Here is a 15,172-nt window from a genome sequence, read left to right as displayed (position 1 = left end):
AACTGTTCTAGGAGCATAATGAACAAGTCTGGCTTTGTGCAATGACTGCGAGTGAACCGAACTAGTTATGTAACAACCGATAACTGTTCTAGGAGCATAATGAACAAGTCTGGCTTTGTGCAATGACTGCGAGTGAACCGAACTAGTTATGTAACAACCGATAACTGTTCTAGGAGCATAATGAACAAGTCTGAACTGTTGTGCAATGACTGCGAGTGAACCGAACTAGTTATGTAACAACCGATAACTGTTCTAGGAGCATAATGAACAAGTCTGAACTGTTGTGCAATGACTGCGAGTGAACCGAACTAGTTATGTAACAACCGATAACTGTTCTAGGAGCATAATGAACAAGTCTGAACTGTTGTGCAATGACTGCGAGTGAACCGAACTAGTTATGTAACAACCGATAACTGTTCTAGGAGCATAATGAACAAGTCTGAACTGTTGTGCAATGACTGCGAGTGAACCGAACTAGTTATGTAACAACCGATAACTGTTCTAGGAGCATAATGAACAAGTCTGAACTGTTGTGCAATGACTGCGAGTGAACCGAACTAGTTATGTAACAACCGATAACTGTTCTAGGAGCATAATGAACAAGTCTGGCTTTGTGCAATGACTGCGAGTGAACCGAACTAGTTATGTAACAACCGATAACTGTTCTAGGAGCATAATGAACAAGTCTGGCTTTGTGCAATGACTGCGAGTGAACCGAACTAGTTATGTAACAACCGATAACTGTTCTAGGAGCATAATGAACAAGTCTGAACTGTTGTGCAATGACTGCGAGTGAACCGAACTAGTTATGTAACAACCGATAACTGTTCTAGGAGCATAATGAACAAGTCTGGCTTGTATGGCACACTAAAAAACTGATAATTTAATAAATAATGTGCAATACATCCGAATAGCATTTACTTACCTTTACGGCCAGTGGATGAAAGTACAAGTACAGCTCCTGAAAGGTGTCTGCCTGCCTGGAGATTTGTAATAATCAGCATAGCCCGTCATAGACACTGGCCAAAACTAGTCCTTACCTTCAATATGGCAACGCCCCTTTAACGGACATCTCTCTGATACGGACACCAGTGGTCTTTGATCCAGATGGTCCTACCCTTCATTGGTACCATTGTGACGTCACATCTGACACCACACACTACGTCCATCACTGACCAGTCTGTCCGACCGGTCCCCATTTCCAACGGTACCTTTGGAACTGCCGTGGTCTAGCGGTTAAGAGCACCGAATTCAAACTCGTGTGTTTCTGATCATCAGAGGTTCGAGTCCCATTCGTGACACTTGTGCTGTCCTTAAGCAAGCCACTTAACCGAGTCGTCCTTCGGACGGGACGTAAAGCCGTTGGTCCCGTGTGTTGTGTAACGCACGTAGAAACCAGTGCACTTATCGAAAGGAGAAGGAGTTCGCCTTGGTGCTCCTGGCTTGATTGGCTGCATATTGCACCACAGCACCTTGTAAGCAATTACACGGTGCTATGTAAAAGGAGTAGATCTCATAATTCAAATGTAGTCCCACGTACCTTGCAGGAAAATACTGTATGTTAAAGCGCCTTTAGCGTCACTGAGTGACGGATATGCGCGTTATATACAAAGCCACCATTATTATTGTGCCTATTATACATAAATCACTCTTGCAGTATACAGTTCGCTACCGTCCTTCCAACTGCCTTGTAATCAAAGCGCAAACGAATTTTCATAAAATAATACAAGATTTACAGACCATTTATATAGTCTACAAAGTGTCACGTGATTTTGATCGTCCAATAACTATTGCTTTGGTTATGTGACGTAATTGTATTGTAGCCTTGGTTACAACAAGGGTTAGAAAAAGTGAACAAATTAAACCTTGTATTGTAAGCAGAATGGCATTGATAATAATTATCTGAAATATTGAGGGAATATTTTGAAATGATTATTAATATTAGCCCGCAGGTAGAGATCTGAGGTTCCTATTACATGTATGTTCACTACCTAAAAGTATAAAATAAAGCTCCTCTCTAGAACGGTTTAAGTCTCATTTGAAGACACATCTTTCTACAAAAAATAACTTGTATATTTTATTGTCTGCATTTAAAGTTCTTTCTGTATTTTCTGTAAATTTTGTATTCAACAGACCTGGTTTTCACTCTTTCACTTTCCAAATTAAGCGCTTTGAGACTTTCATTATTATTTTTATTTTTATTATAAGAACTGTGTTTTATTATATGAATCTCGATATTAGAAGAATCCTCAATTGATGCTTGAAGTAATTGGATGAAAGATGCAAGGAGATTTTAATTTCCCTCGGCTAACATCAAGTACCTGAATAATTGTCCTTAGTGGGGGTCTACTTCAGCGTGGGTCAATAGTGATATCCGGTGATCAATATAAAGCGAGATTGCATCCCCCATTTCTAGGACATAATCATAACCACTTAAAGGCACTGGACACTATTGGTAATTACTCAATATAATTGTAGCATAAAACTGACTTGGTAACGAGCAATGGGGAGCTGTTGGTAGGATAAAACATTGAGAGAAATGGCTCCCTCTTTTGTTGGTTTTATTATAAAATTGTCATTTGAAGAAACAGCAACTTGTTTCAAATTTTAATATTGTTCAGTCTTTAGGGTTAAAGGCGTTTCACTGTAGACCAATAATTAGACTTGCCTAGTCGGCTCTAGTGTTTGATATCGACTTGTAACCCCGATAAAAACTGCATAAAGTCTAATTACATCAATGGATTATAAATTAAGTTGGCAATGGGCATCGTGATTCAGAATTATTTACACATTTCTGCCAATGAAACCAAGGATGCGTCATTGAAGTTAATCACTGTATGCCCACAAGCCTAAGGAATATAAACAAGGGTGCTTGTTATGTGAACCATGCAGAAACACCAGGGTTAACCCCTGCTATTCCATGAAGTATATATTCTGGGGTTTTTGTGTGGTTTTTTTTTTTTACATATCTGGCAATGAAACCAATGATGCCTCATAAGTGAACTTAATCAGCTCACATGCCTGAGGAAATCCAGGGCCCTTGCAATTTTATAGAGCTGCTATTAAGCACAACCACATTTGTCTTACCAAAACAAGGAAACCAGCCAAATTACCATTCCACAGGTTTGAAATGTGACTGGTATCCTGCTCATTTATGCTAAAGCAGAAAATGGTTAAGCAATATTTGTTGCTTAAGCAGCTCTATGAACTTGGGCCCTGTAAACCAAGGTTTTGTAAACTAGAAACACTGGGGTTAACCCTAATTACTCTTCCATGATGGGGTTAACCCCTACTCTTCCATGATGGGGTTAACATGCACACCGATCGAAGTGAATTCATCCTAAGTTTGGCAACTGCTGTATTTTTGCTGTCTCGTTTCAAAATACCGTTTAGAATTCTAGAAGTAAAAGGAATGTTTGTTTTGTAAAGTAAACCTGTCACAATGGTTTGTACAGCAGTCAGTGTCTATAGGAGGGAGTGTGGTCTGCACGCAGGCGTCAATATTGACCGTGATGCTACGTCGACGAACAGACACTTTGTGGTCCTATAGCTTGTTATTGAAGTCCAAATTTAGTTGTGTGCCTAATAGATATCAAACTGGATAGTGGTTTGGAAGAGCATATTAAATCCATTGTAGCATGGGGTCTTCTGCGCTTAAAAATGAATCTATAATGGAAATCAGCCTAAATTATTCATGGTCACTTCATGAAAATGCAGCAGTATTATTTTGTATGATTTGACATCACTCAATAAAGTACCGTATAGTTCCTTTAAATTAATAGTCAATATGTTTTAGTAATATGTGTTTGAAAAAACAAAACAAAATAAAACAGCAGTTGGGTTGCTCAACTATGGTAAACATTGCTGTTACACGATAAAACAACGTTTTATTTAACTTTGTTTGTAACACGAGTTTATAGATAAATTACAACATTGGCGTAACCAAGTAATTTACAAGTAAAGACAAATGTTTCAAACATGTTTTAAACAATTCTTTAAACAATATTTACATCGGACGGGTCCTTTTTGAATGAGCTTTTAAAACTTAACGACAAACAAATACCATAAATAAGCAAACAAATAATTTGGAAAACAAATTAGGATCAAACCTATGCCCTCCCCACACACCACGCACAGACACAAACCGTTGCCGAAAAAAAAATCATATTCATCAATAATTTGGACACCCCTATTATATGTATACATAGTCGAAAAGTACATGCATTTGGACAAGTTCAACCAATATTTATGTTGTTAAGAGGTTGTCATGGTTACACCTAGGATGCACCGAGTCAAAATAAACCTGATGTACATACATTGGGGACAAGTCCATCTAATTATGGCATTTACTTTGTACCCAAACTATGATAAAGAATGCAAAATTACAATTCTTGTGCTTGGGTTTGTTTTGGAAGTAAATGAAATGACTAATGAACCAACATTGTCAACAGAGGGCGCTCTTCGTCTTACTTTAACGAATCGACATGACTTTCGCCTGTCCTTGTCAATTAGGCCTTATACTTAAAATGCATTGGCTACTAAAACCGAGCGTAATAGATGACTCTTTGCTCTTGCCATTCTGTTTAATCCGTGTTACTGTTAATGGAGATATAGTGCAGTGTTTTTATGCTAGCAAAGGAACAATAGTTGACAGTTCAGAAAGTACATATATCATCACTTGCGTAGTATTGTCTTTATAATAAATGTTAAATTTGCATCGGTGATAAATAATACTAATTTTGGTTTTACCAATATACACCGAGGTGTGTAAGCCCTGTAGATTCAGTGCTTTCCCGAGTTAGTTCTGTGAAAAAGTATTTTCTTGTCAAACATGTCAACTCATCAGTCAGTGAGTGAATTACTCACACCAACGTTGTCAAACAGTAAACTTTACAAAATAGTAAACTTTTTAAGGAATACCATGAGTTAGGTCCCGGTTACCTGATACCAGTGGGCATCTTGTCAATGTAAAGTGAAGTATGAAAGCCGGTGTGGCAGGAGATTCTAGCCCCCCCCCCCCCCCCCCCGGATTATGTGCGCCCCACCATACGGCGAAACTGTGTACAGACTTGTGGTAGCGCCCTCTTTTGAAACATCCTCCTCCAGTGTTTATTTCCAAGGGGAACGGGGGACAGAATTCACTGGGACACCTTTACGTAACTTAAGTAACAATCAGGGACCATTTTCATAAAGCCGGTAAGCAGAAAAAAAACTTGCTAAGCACATAAAGGTATGTAAGCATATTGTGTTATGCTAAGCAACATTTTCTGCTTTATGAAATTGTTCCCATGTGTGGACGTTATTCGTTTGTCACCAGTAAACGATGTACCACATTCAGCCGTAGTAGCGTACGTCAATTCGCGCATGTCCAATGAATTTAGATTTCAAATACTGCGTAACATCATTTAGTTGTCATTATTTGTCAAAACACTTAGTGGTCAGACTCAGTCTGAAATACTGATAAAAAGCTGCAACAAGTTGATACAACTGCAGTTGACATTGTTCATTGTCTATTGTTGATCTTAGTGAATGTTTTATTAAGTACTTGTTTCATCTGCTGAATGGAGCTTCGTCTTCTGTTTTGTTTGGATCCTTCCATAGCTTTACGTCTTCTTACTTCACGGCAAAGTTCATGAAAAGCTTCTTCAATACTCTCATCCCCTCTACAAGCTGATACCTCATAAAAAGCACACGCCAAATCTTGAGCCAATCTCTCACCATCTTCAGTCGATACGGTGCGCAGATGATCCAAATCACACTTGTTAGCAACAATCACCATGGTAACATTCCTGGCCTTTTTGATTTCATCTAAATAGTTTTTGATTTGCATAATATCTTCAAAGCTCTTGCGATCAGTCACACTGTATAAAAGTAGAAAGCCTTCTCCCCACCTCACGTGACCTTCTCTGTTGTTCAAAGTGTCTTCCTGAAAGAGTCAACATAGATTATAGAGTCAGTTTAGAACTAAAAAACTAAATGATAAACAACTGAAATTGCAATTATGTGATGAAACTTTTTTATGGGAAGGCCAGTCTCTCTAAGCGACCAGAGCTCAATTGCATAAAGCCTGTAAGCACAAAAACTTGCTAAGCACAGAACACTAACTTACAGTGGAAAGTAAAGTGACTCTTGCTGTTCTGAATCTAGTGTATAGCCCCACTGAACCCCCTATTGCTGTATGATGCTGCAGAGTAGTCCCCCTACTGTTGTCTGTTGCTGTTGTAAGATAATACTGCAGCCCAGGCTGACTCCCCCCCCCCCCCCACACCCACCCTACTGTTATATGTTTCTGTTGTGAGATGTAGTGTAGGCCCCCTACTGTTAAAACTTGTAGTTCTTCAGAAGATCCCATTAGTGTATTACGGAGTGAGTTTGTTTGTAGACCTATTAGAAGCCCTAAAAATAATAGGTTTTCAGTTTGTCTGTTGGAGATCAACATTGCTACTACTGTCCGTTTAACTCGAATCACTCAGGGAAATCATGCGAAGCAATGTCACATCAACATAGTAAGCGTGAATTTATTGCTTAGCAAGTATTGTAAGCACTTTAATTTGAAGGGTTCTGCGAGATCTTGTATCTTCACGGAAGCAACGAAGAAGCCCTTGGTCATTGCCTTAGTGCCCTTAAAATGATCCAGTAGAAATTTACAATTTCCCCATAGGGTGCCCTTTGCCGAGGAGGAAATAAATGCCTTGGTGCCCTTATCCTTTCAAAAGCGAAGCCTACTGGCCTGTATCGATTATTTTTGTTATTAGAACTCGAGAGTAAACTTTGAATGCAAATCACAGATAGGGCGCCCCCTTGCCTCACTTTCAAAAGATTGTATTCTTGTTTTGACCAGATCAAGGAATATTGTGACGTAAATAGGCGAGGCCCCCTCATTGTTCCAACAATTTGGATTAATGAGATGTTTTAGAGTTAGGTTTGTTGCGAGCAGGGTTTGGTAACATGGCGAGTTTCTTGAGAAGCGTCTTGAGTGAGTGGAATGTACGTCTTGGAGTGTCTTTATCCAAACCTAATGGCACGGGAGGAGCCGAGGGGCATAGAGTAATGCGACGTCTTTGATTGTAACAACAAGAGGTGAATGCCCTCTGTGTGTTTCTTAAGATTGTATAATCCCCTTTAGGAACATGAACAATACCCAGTGATGTGAACAGTCAATGTATAAGAGGTTTCATTTATCCAGCTATTCATTAACGTTATTTAGTTATTGGAAATCCAATGGTTACAAAACACAAATTATATGTAGAGACATGTCCATCAAAAACAAGAGAAGGTTCTGGATGGGTGTAGCGTGACACGCAAAGGTAGGCAGCAAGCAAGCAAACAAGAAACAAGAAACAAAACAAAACAAGAAACTCTAAATTTTCCAATTATTGAATGAGATATGCAACATGTTTTCAAAACAAGCTCAAATTAAACAAGAGACTCTAATATATCCCAGCCATGAATGAGCAGAAGGTTGAACAAACCTAAAATTAGACCAGAAACTCTAAAATATCCAATTATTGAATGAAATACAAAACAAGTTTTAAAAACAAGCTAAAATTAAACAAAATATTCTAAAATGTCCCAGCAATGAATGAGCAGAAGGTTGTGGAAAACAAGCTAAAAGATGAAACCCTTAATCCCCGATTTAATGAGCAGGAAGTTAATGGAAAACTAGCTAAATAATATTTAAAAACCACTAAAAAATCCCCGGAAAAAAACTAAAATTAAACAAGAAACACTAAAAAATCTCATTATTGAATGAAATACAAAGCCAGATGGCAAGCTAAAATTAAAGAAGAAACTCTAAAATTTCTTATAACTGATTACCAACCTGGTGACCAGCTGTATCTAATATCTCCATGGTAACAGTTTCATCATCAATTATCGTCTGATGTCGATAGGTAAATTCTGAAAGAAATTACAATATTAAATAGTTTGCATAATTTTTTATAAAAAAGGCAACAACACTGCGTAAAGAAACATGGATTTTCAAAGTATGGTCAGGGTTATCGAATACTAATATTTCGGAAAAACACATTTTGAGACGCAGAATGCCTTGAAAAAGCCACTCCTTGCAGAATTATAAAACAACCCGAACAAGGTGTCTTACACAGTACTGTTTAGTTATTTAATCTGTTGTATTTGTGTAAATTCAAACTTGTCAATTTATTCATGGAAAATGCAAATGGTGAGAAGTAGAAAATGTCCTTGCAACATGTTGACACATTGCTTCTATTAGTTTAATATCAAGAGATGTTCGGTTAAAGGAACATAACAGAGTTGGTTTTTGCACTTCATGTACTCCACCATGCATAATCTGACAAACCTGTAGAAGTTTGAGATCGATCGTCTATCTGGGCCATGAGAAATTAGTGAAAATCAAATACATGTACACGCAAAATTAGATAATTTATATAAACGTCAAATAATGACTTTTCAGACAGAAATGTTTCAAAGGATGTTTTCTACCATCATCATTAGACCGTGTAAGTTCTTGCAAGTTCGATGACCAGTTGATCCCAAACTTTCACAGATTTGTTTTAAATTTTGCATTATGTTGGGATACACCAAGTGAGAATTTTTGTCTTTGACAATTATTAGACGTGTTCAGTGCCTTTAAAGGGAAGGTATAGACCGTCACCGTCTTTGTCATGTTCTCTGTTTTCAACAACAGTAACGAACGCTAACATTCATTGCGCATGGCACCAGACTATTATTTCGTTTGGATAAGAGTTGAATGGAGTAAAATCAAGATGACCACACCGTGATAAAGGTATATAGACCTACGTTTTGTAGTCACTCTTAAAATCAATTATTACATTTGTTTATAGAGGCCTACGACAGCGTTCTGTAGTTTAATTTATTTTGAGAAACATTTCACTTCAAAGTAATCTGGTTATGTAACAAATAATAGTATTTTGAATCTGAGAAGCCTTACTGCAGTATCGCTTCCCGGGTTGTGTATTCCTGAATGCGAAACTGTCCATCCAGTGCCTTTAACTTTCCAAAGTATTGAATACTTACCTAATGTAGGGTCGTACTCCCATATGAATCGACGAGTAAGAAACCGAACTACTGTAGCTGAAATACAAACAATAATCGACGAGTAAGAAACCGAACTACTGTAGCTGAAAGACAAACAATAATCGACGAGTAAGAAACCGAACTACTGTAGCTGAAAGACAAACAATAATCGACGAGTAAGAAACCGAACTACTGTAGCTGAAAGACAAACAAATAATGTACAATGTGCGAAATAATCTTTTTGAAGTCCAGTCGAAGTTTGTCGAGTTGTTTAATACAGAAGGATTTATTGCAATATTCCTGTTTGGTTCTTTGATAATGCCATTATTAATGGCATTCGCAATAAAGTAAGTCAGTCAAAACCACCCACAAGACACCCGCTCCATGTGAAACACAACCCCTTAATGCTTTCTCCAGAAGACGGTCAGAGCATACTGATCGAAACGTCGACTTGAAACCAACGGGCCTTTTCAGAACCACCCCAACTCATTAGAGATAGTCATTACATGGTGTTACCGCAAACCTTCTACCCCCTATATTGCAATGATTCAACACAACCCCATACCGACGATTAAATTTATGCGAAATTTTAGCGCCCTCCCGTCATCATCGATTGATTTATTGATTGAATTTATTCGGATAAAAAACCCAGCAAGAACAAGCCAAAAACACATACACAACAACATGAGAAAAGACAATGAAATAAGACAAATAAAAATAGCACACAAGAAAGAAATACTGCACAAAATTATCCAAAGCCCCCGAAGCCAAAACTTAGACTAATTTCCATCGGGGTCCCATTAATTCCTGACGCAGCTGCAATTCTTGTTGACATCATAATTTATTTAACAATGTATAGGCAATTATTCTCACTGTTGATTCATCAACATTATCTTCATCATCATCATCAGAATGGAAGGTTAGATTAACATACCTGGAGCTAAAGCCTTCAGATTGGCAAAGTCTCAATCATATCTTTAGAAATGCAAATATTTATTTTGATTAGCTCTTCGCTTCGTGTTATTAGCTTGTCAACGTCCTCCGACATTGCACCTAACTTACTCGTTACATAAAAAGCCTGATTAAAGGCACGTGGGTAGATTTCATGAAGAACTTGGGACTAGTTAAGAAATATTAAAAACTTAAGGCTAGTCCGAAGTTAGGACGAGTAACTTGCCCTTACTCGAGATAAGACGAGTCTTAACCCTTTGTGAAATGGTGAAATCGACCCTGGACACGTTTGGTAAACATGACCATAGTCTTCTCTACTAATAATGTATCCCATCACAACATGCACAAAATAACAAACCTTTGAAAATTTGGGCTCAATTGGTCGGACGTTGGAAGAAAACAATTAAACGTTCAATGTCTGAAGTAAATTGATTGAATATTTGACATCAGTTCATAATGCAAAATTCTCTCCATCCAAAAATATGCATTTGAAATCTATCCACGTAATGTGAGATACGGCTTGAATGTACGCTGGAATACATAGACACCAAACACAATGTTGACACTAAACAGCATATAACATAGTTACACGTTTACCCCATGTATCTACCTGGTTGCTTGGTATGGACATCACGCTGAGTGGGAAATGGGAATCGCAACCAGACATGGGAAATATAACCCAACCACGTCACACCATGTCAATAATGGGAAAACTGCACCTGCGATTTGATAACACTTCTTTCTAGACTATAAGAAACAAAAAGAACGATCCTATAAGCTAAAGTAGTAGTTCTAGCCGATTGTCTACTTTCCGCTCAGGTAGTAGTTAATACTAAGGCATAGGACAGTTCTTGAAATGAGAAGTCTCCCGGATTCCGAAAAGCTACTTCGCGGTAGTAGAATATGTAGCAAGACAGTATTTCACTAAGAACAAACTCTACCTGGCAAGTATAGATACACACATGCGTTACCGCAAACCAAATATATATATTATTAGAAAATAGAAGTTTAGCAAATAGGAACTAATTTCATGGACCTGCTTATGCACATAAAGTAGCTAAGCATAAGCAAATTATGTTTACCAGACCAGCCAAACAACCATGTCACGAGTACAATTTTTGACTGGTATCTTGAATGCTCAGTTTTGCTTAGCAAAAAATTGTCAAGCAGTATTTGCTGCTTTTAGCAACTTTATTAAATTGGGCCCTGAAGTTTAGCAAAGAATATACCTTCCGCCGCATGGCTTGCCCACTAAGCCCAATTTAGAGCTGATTAAGCAGAACATTTTGCTTAATTTTTTTGCTGAGCAGAAATGAGAAGGATAACATTCACACGGTACACATGACAAGGCAGTTCGGATGTTAAGCCTATTTTGATAAGCACTATTTTGTTTTCGCTTAACTTATTTCCTGCTTAAGCAGCTGTACAAACTGGGCCCTGTTGGCAAAATTTGCTGTTTAGCAGACAAAACTACTGCAAATTTCTCTGCTAAGCACAAAATGAGTGGGGCACCAGTCGCAACATTGTGAACTTTATGGAGTGTTGGCTGGTAACCTGGTTTTCTAAGCAAGATTTACCTGTGCTTAGCCGGTTTTTGTGTTTATAAAATAGAGCCCAGCTGTCACGCCGTTTCTCACAATGTTTTATACTATCAAAAGCTCTCCATATTTCTCGTTGCCAACTACGCTTTATGTTAACAATTATTTTGAGTAATTACCGATAGTGTCCTGTGCCTTTAAAGATGTCAACTTGTCAAATTTAATTATTTTCAAGGGGAGAATTCCTTCACCATGTGAACTCAAAACTCGTACTGGTCACTGGTCGTGTCTATGGATGGTCATATCTGGTATGTCTAGCTCAACAATATGACCTCAATTTGTTTGAACAAGGAGAGTGATGGGGTATGGTTTGTGATGGGATTATGTGTTTAACCATTCTAGACAAGCATGACTTCAATTCATACTTCAATGTATATTTGTATTGAGGTATGTTGTATTTTGATAATCTGTGTTTGCTCCAAACGCCACATGTCAAAAGAATTTCAGTAGTTATGAATTATTTAAGCAATTTTAGTGACTACCAGATATTATGACACTAGACCTTGTATCACTTGTTTAGACTATGCACTGACTGTAATATTGGCCTATTCTAACGTCAGTGTTTTAAGTCTCTTTCACACGAGAGCATTAGCAAGGGTCCCTTGCTAAATGTTACATAGTGTACCTCGTGTGAAAGGACATTAATTTATGTACATGTCAAAGGTCTCTTGTTAATTCTTGTCAAACAAGTGCCACATTTTTAACCAAGGGATCCCTGTAAAAAATTGCTGTTGTGTGAGTTGTAGCTTCTTGTTTTTAAATTCTACGAAATATATGTACTAAAAATGTCTTAAACATTACATTTCGAGACACAGTTTTTTTCTCAATAGCTGTTTTCTCGATTGTGCTGATTTTTATGCTATTGTAGATTTTTGTAATGCGCCTTTGAACAATTTTTTTAATGATGGAAATGCGCACAATAAAATATGTGGTTTTATTATTATTTATTAATTTACAATGAACGGACAAAACGTTAAAGATTATTTTGTTTATACCGAACGAACCATTCATTCAAAATCGCACCTAAACATAGTTCTCCTTGTTATTTGCTCTATCAATATGTACGCTTATTTCAGTGTGGCATGAATTACTTTACAAAAGTTCAATGAAATTGAATTTTAAACAAAAATGGCAACATCCGCGTAAAAAGATATATAATTTGTTTCCCAGCCTATGGACGGACAGACAAAAATGACTGACAAACATGCACCTGTTCCTACCAATGTTCCTACATATTGCAAAGGTCGTGGGTTCGAATCCCACCCGAGTAATATCGCTGTGATTTTGTTTTCACAGAACTCGGGTAAGTACTGAGTAAACAGTGCAACACACATAGGTGTAAATGGTCGAAACCAAAATGAATATTCTTTATCCCTGCTACAAATTTAACATCTATGTTCATACAGTTGATGTAAACCTACATTCCTTCTTAATGGCAGTGAATGATATGATTCGATTAGCCATATGAAATACATCCCCAAGCTGTATTTACAGCGCTGCATAACATTCAACCATGAGGAAGGAAAGCCTCCACGATTCAACGTAACATTTTCTTGTAAGTTGAGAAGCTTCAAGATTCTGCATGAATACATTCAAGAACTCGAGACTGGTGGGAAGTGGTCTGTCGCTCATTATATTCCATTGCAATTGAGTTAAAGATTCGAATCATTTCTGACTAACTCCTGGTGTGGCTAACTCAAGTTGCGGTGTTTTACTGTTTGTACAAGACTCTAATATCAGAGCCCGAGGCAGAGTCAATGAAAGGTTCGACAATCACAGAATTCCAACCAGAATAATTGAGTCACTCGTACCGTAATAAGACAACAATACTAGCTGAGACAGTAGCAACACTTAGGATGTAGCTACCCTTTATGTACTACTTATGAAACAGCTATAGGCCCACTTTGTTCATACCTTCCGCCCAGGTAGTAACTAAAAAGCAGGACAATTCTTTTCTGAACTGAGAAGTCTCCCGAATTTCCAAAAAATCTACTCCGCAGTAGTATATAGTAGAATAAAGAAAGACAGTTTTCTAAAGAACAAACTCTACCTGGCAAGTAGATTCACAAATGGTGATACCGCAAACTAAACATATCGTAAAATTTAAGAGTCCTTTTCACAACTTGTCACTAGGCTTAACCACAAGGGTTTATAGTAAATACAAGTATGTGGTCAAGAAAGCATTTCGATAACACATCTGTAATTTACAGTTAACTGATACCAGAAATCGTGCCTCAAACGCATTAAAAATTGCTATATTATTTTATTAGTTGAGTATGAAGTATTAATAAAAGTAATTTTCTTTTTTACTATAAACTTACCTGATTTTCCAACTCCTGGTCGCCCAAGAACAACTATTCTCGTTTCCACAGTCTTAGCTTGTGGTCCCGTACGACTCATGGTTTAAAGTCCTCAGTCAAATGATGATGATTATCTGAAAAGTAAACACAAATTAGTTTGAATTCTCTCCAAGTCCTTGTCCAGTCAAATCTGAAAAGGAATCGTGTTGATTGATGTCAAAAAGTGTCTATTGTGGTTCAGGGCAAGCTTTTGGCGATGAGGAATAAAGAAGGCGTCTACGAGGCATCATTACCTATTGATGGTCAACCCCCTGTGGTGATGCTTCAAAAGTGCTCAAGAAAAACACCTCTGCTCTATGACTCGTATATGAATTCAAAGTTAGATAGACCATTTTCTGTTTGGTTTGGTCATGGTATATACTGCAAGCAGTTTCCACCATGTCTTACCTCAGCTACTCTCACCTTGAGTTATGATGCATCGGTATGCAAGACGCAGGTGACTTCAGTCGAACAGCTGGAGACGATTCACAATTTGATGAGATGATTTCAGCCGGAGCAGCCGGGGCTTGCTAGGGTAGACTAACGGAGCGTTTCCCCCCACGAAGAATCACTAATTTCCTGTTCTCCGTCGTAACGCCTCAACACGATCGTTGCGTCCTATACCTATCAGTAGTTCACGCTAGTTGATAAGTTCATCTAAATGTTTGCCAACTTGTAAATTTATGGATTTAACTTAATTCCATGGAACTTGAAAGCAAATTCGAAGTTTTTAGGAATGCCTGGTGAAGACGCGATTGTATATTGTAGGCTGCTTTAGTCTGTGCTCCTGTGTTGTACACTGCGCAAATACTTGACGGCCCTGGGTCGTCCTCGCATGAATACAGTAGTAGTCAATGCTTGCGGGGTACTTTACGCATTTAATAACTCTTGAAAATTCCACAAACTACAGGGAGTAAACACTCGTGCTAGTTTGACTCATGGAGGAAGGGAACTTGACTTGATGTACACAATTTATGAAACTGAGTCTTGGCAGTAGAGACTGACACTGTAATCTAATAGTTACTAAATCAAATTTGTTTTTACGATTACTAGGAATTTAAAATAACAAAGTCAATCATAGTTTTAAAGGGTTATGTGGATGTATGTACAGATTACAAAGTGACTGACTTTGCTTACGTGCTTAATATCACGAATGATGCTTTGAGGTATGCTAATACCAGCCTGATCGACGCATGATCAGTAAATAGTAGATTAACCCTCAAAGATAACCAGGTCCCGTGATGTTTCAGACGCATGCGTATCACCACT

General features: G+C 37.9%; 1 protein-coding gene across 3 annotated transcripts; it reads right to left on the bottom strand.

The window, feature by feature from the left end:
* Positions 1 to 5,045: 5,045 nt before the first annotated feature.
* LOC117305211 (ras-related and estrogen-regulated growth inhibitor-like) lies at positions 5,046 to 14,676 on the bottom strand. Of its 3 annotated transcripts, none has more exons than XM_033790029.1 (5): positions 14,312 to 14,676; positions 13,886 to 13,998; positions 9,016 to 9,072; positions 7,823 to 7,899; positions 5,046 to 5,926 (listed from the first exon to the last, which is right to left on the bottom strand). In XM_033790029.1, exons 2-5 carry the CDS (start codon positions 13,962 to 13,964, stop codon positions 5,504 to 5,506), a joined length of 636 nt encoding a protein of 211 aa, XP_033645920.1. In that variant the 5' UTR covers positions 13,965 to 13,998; positions 14,312 to 14,676; the 3' UTR covers positions 5,046 to 5,503. The 3 variants fall into 3 exon arrangements, with proteins under 3 accessions (XP_033645920.1, XP_033645919.1, XP_033645921.1); XM_033790028.1 differs by having other exon boundaries at positions 14,327 to 14,676; XM_033790030.1 differs by lacking the exon at positions 14,312 to 14,676 and adding an exon at positions 14,158 to 14,255.
* Positions 14,677 to 15,172: the final 496 nt, after the last annotated feature.

This window comes from Asterias rubens, chromosome 22, assembly GCF_902459465.1.
Source record: "Asterias rubens chromosome 22, eAstRub1.3, whole genome shotgun sequence".
Lineage (NCBI taxonomy): Eukaryota > Metazoa > Echinodermata > Asteroidea > Forcipulatida > Asteriidae > Asterias > Asterias rubens.
The sequence above is the reverse complement of the archived record's forward strand: the minus strand, read 5'-3'. Positions and strand labels throughout refer to the sequence as shown.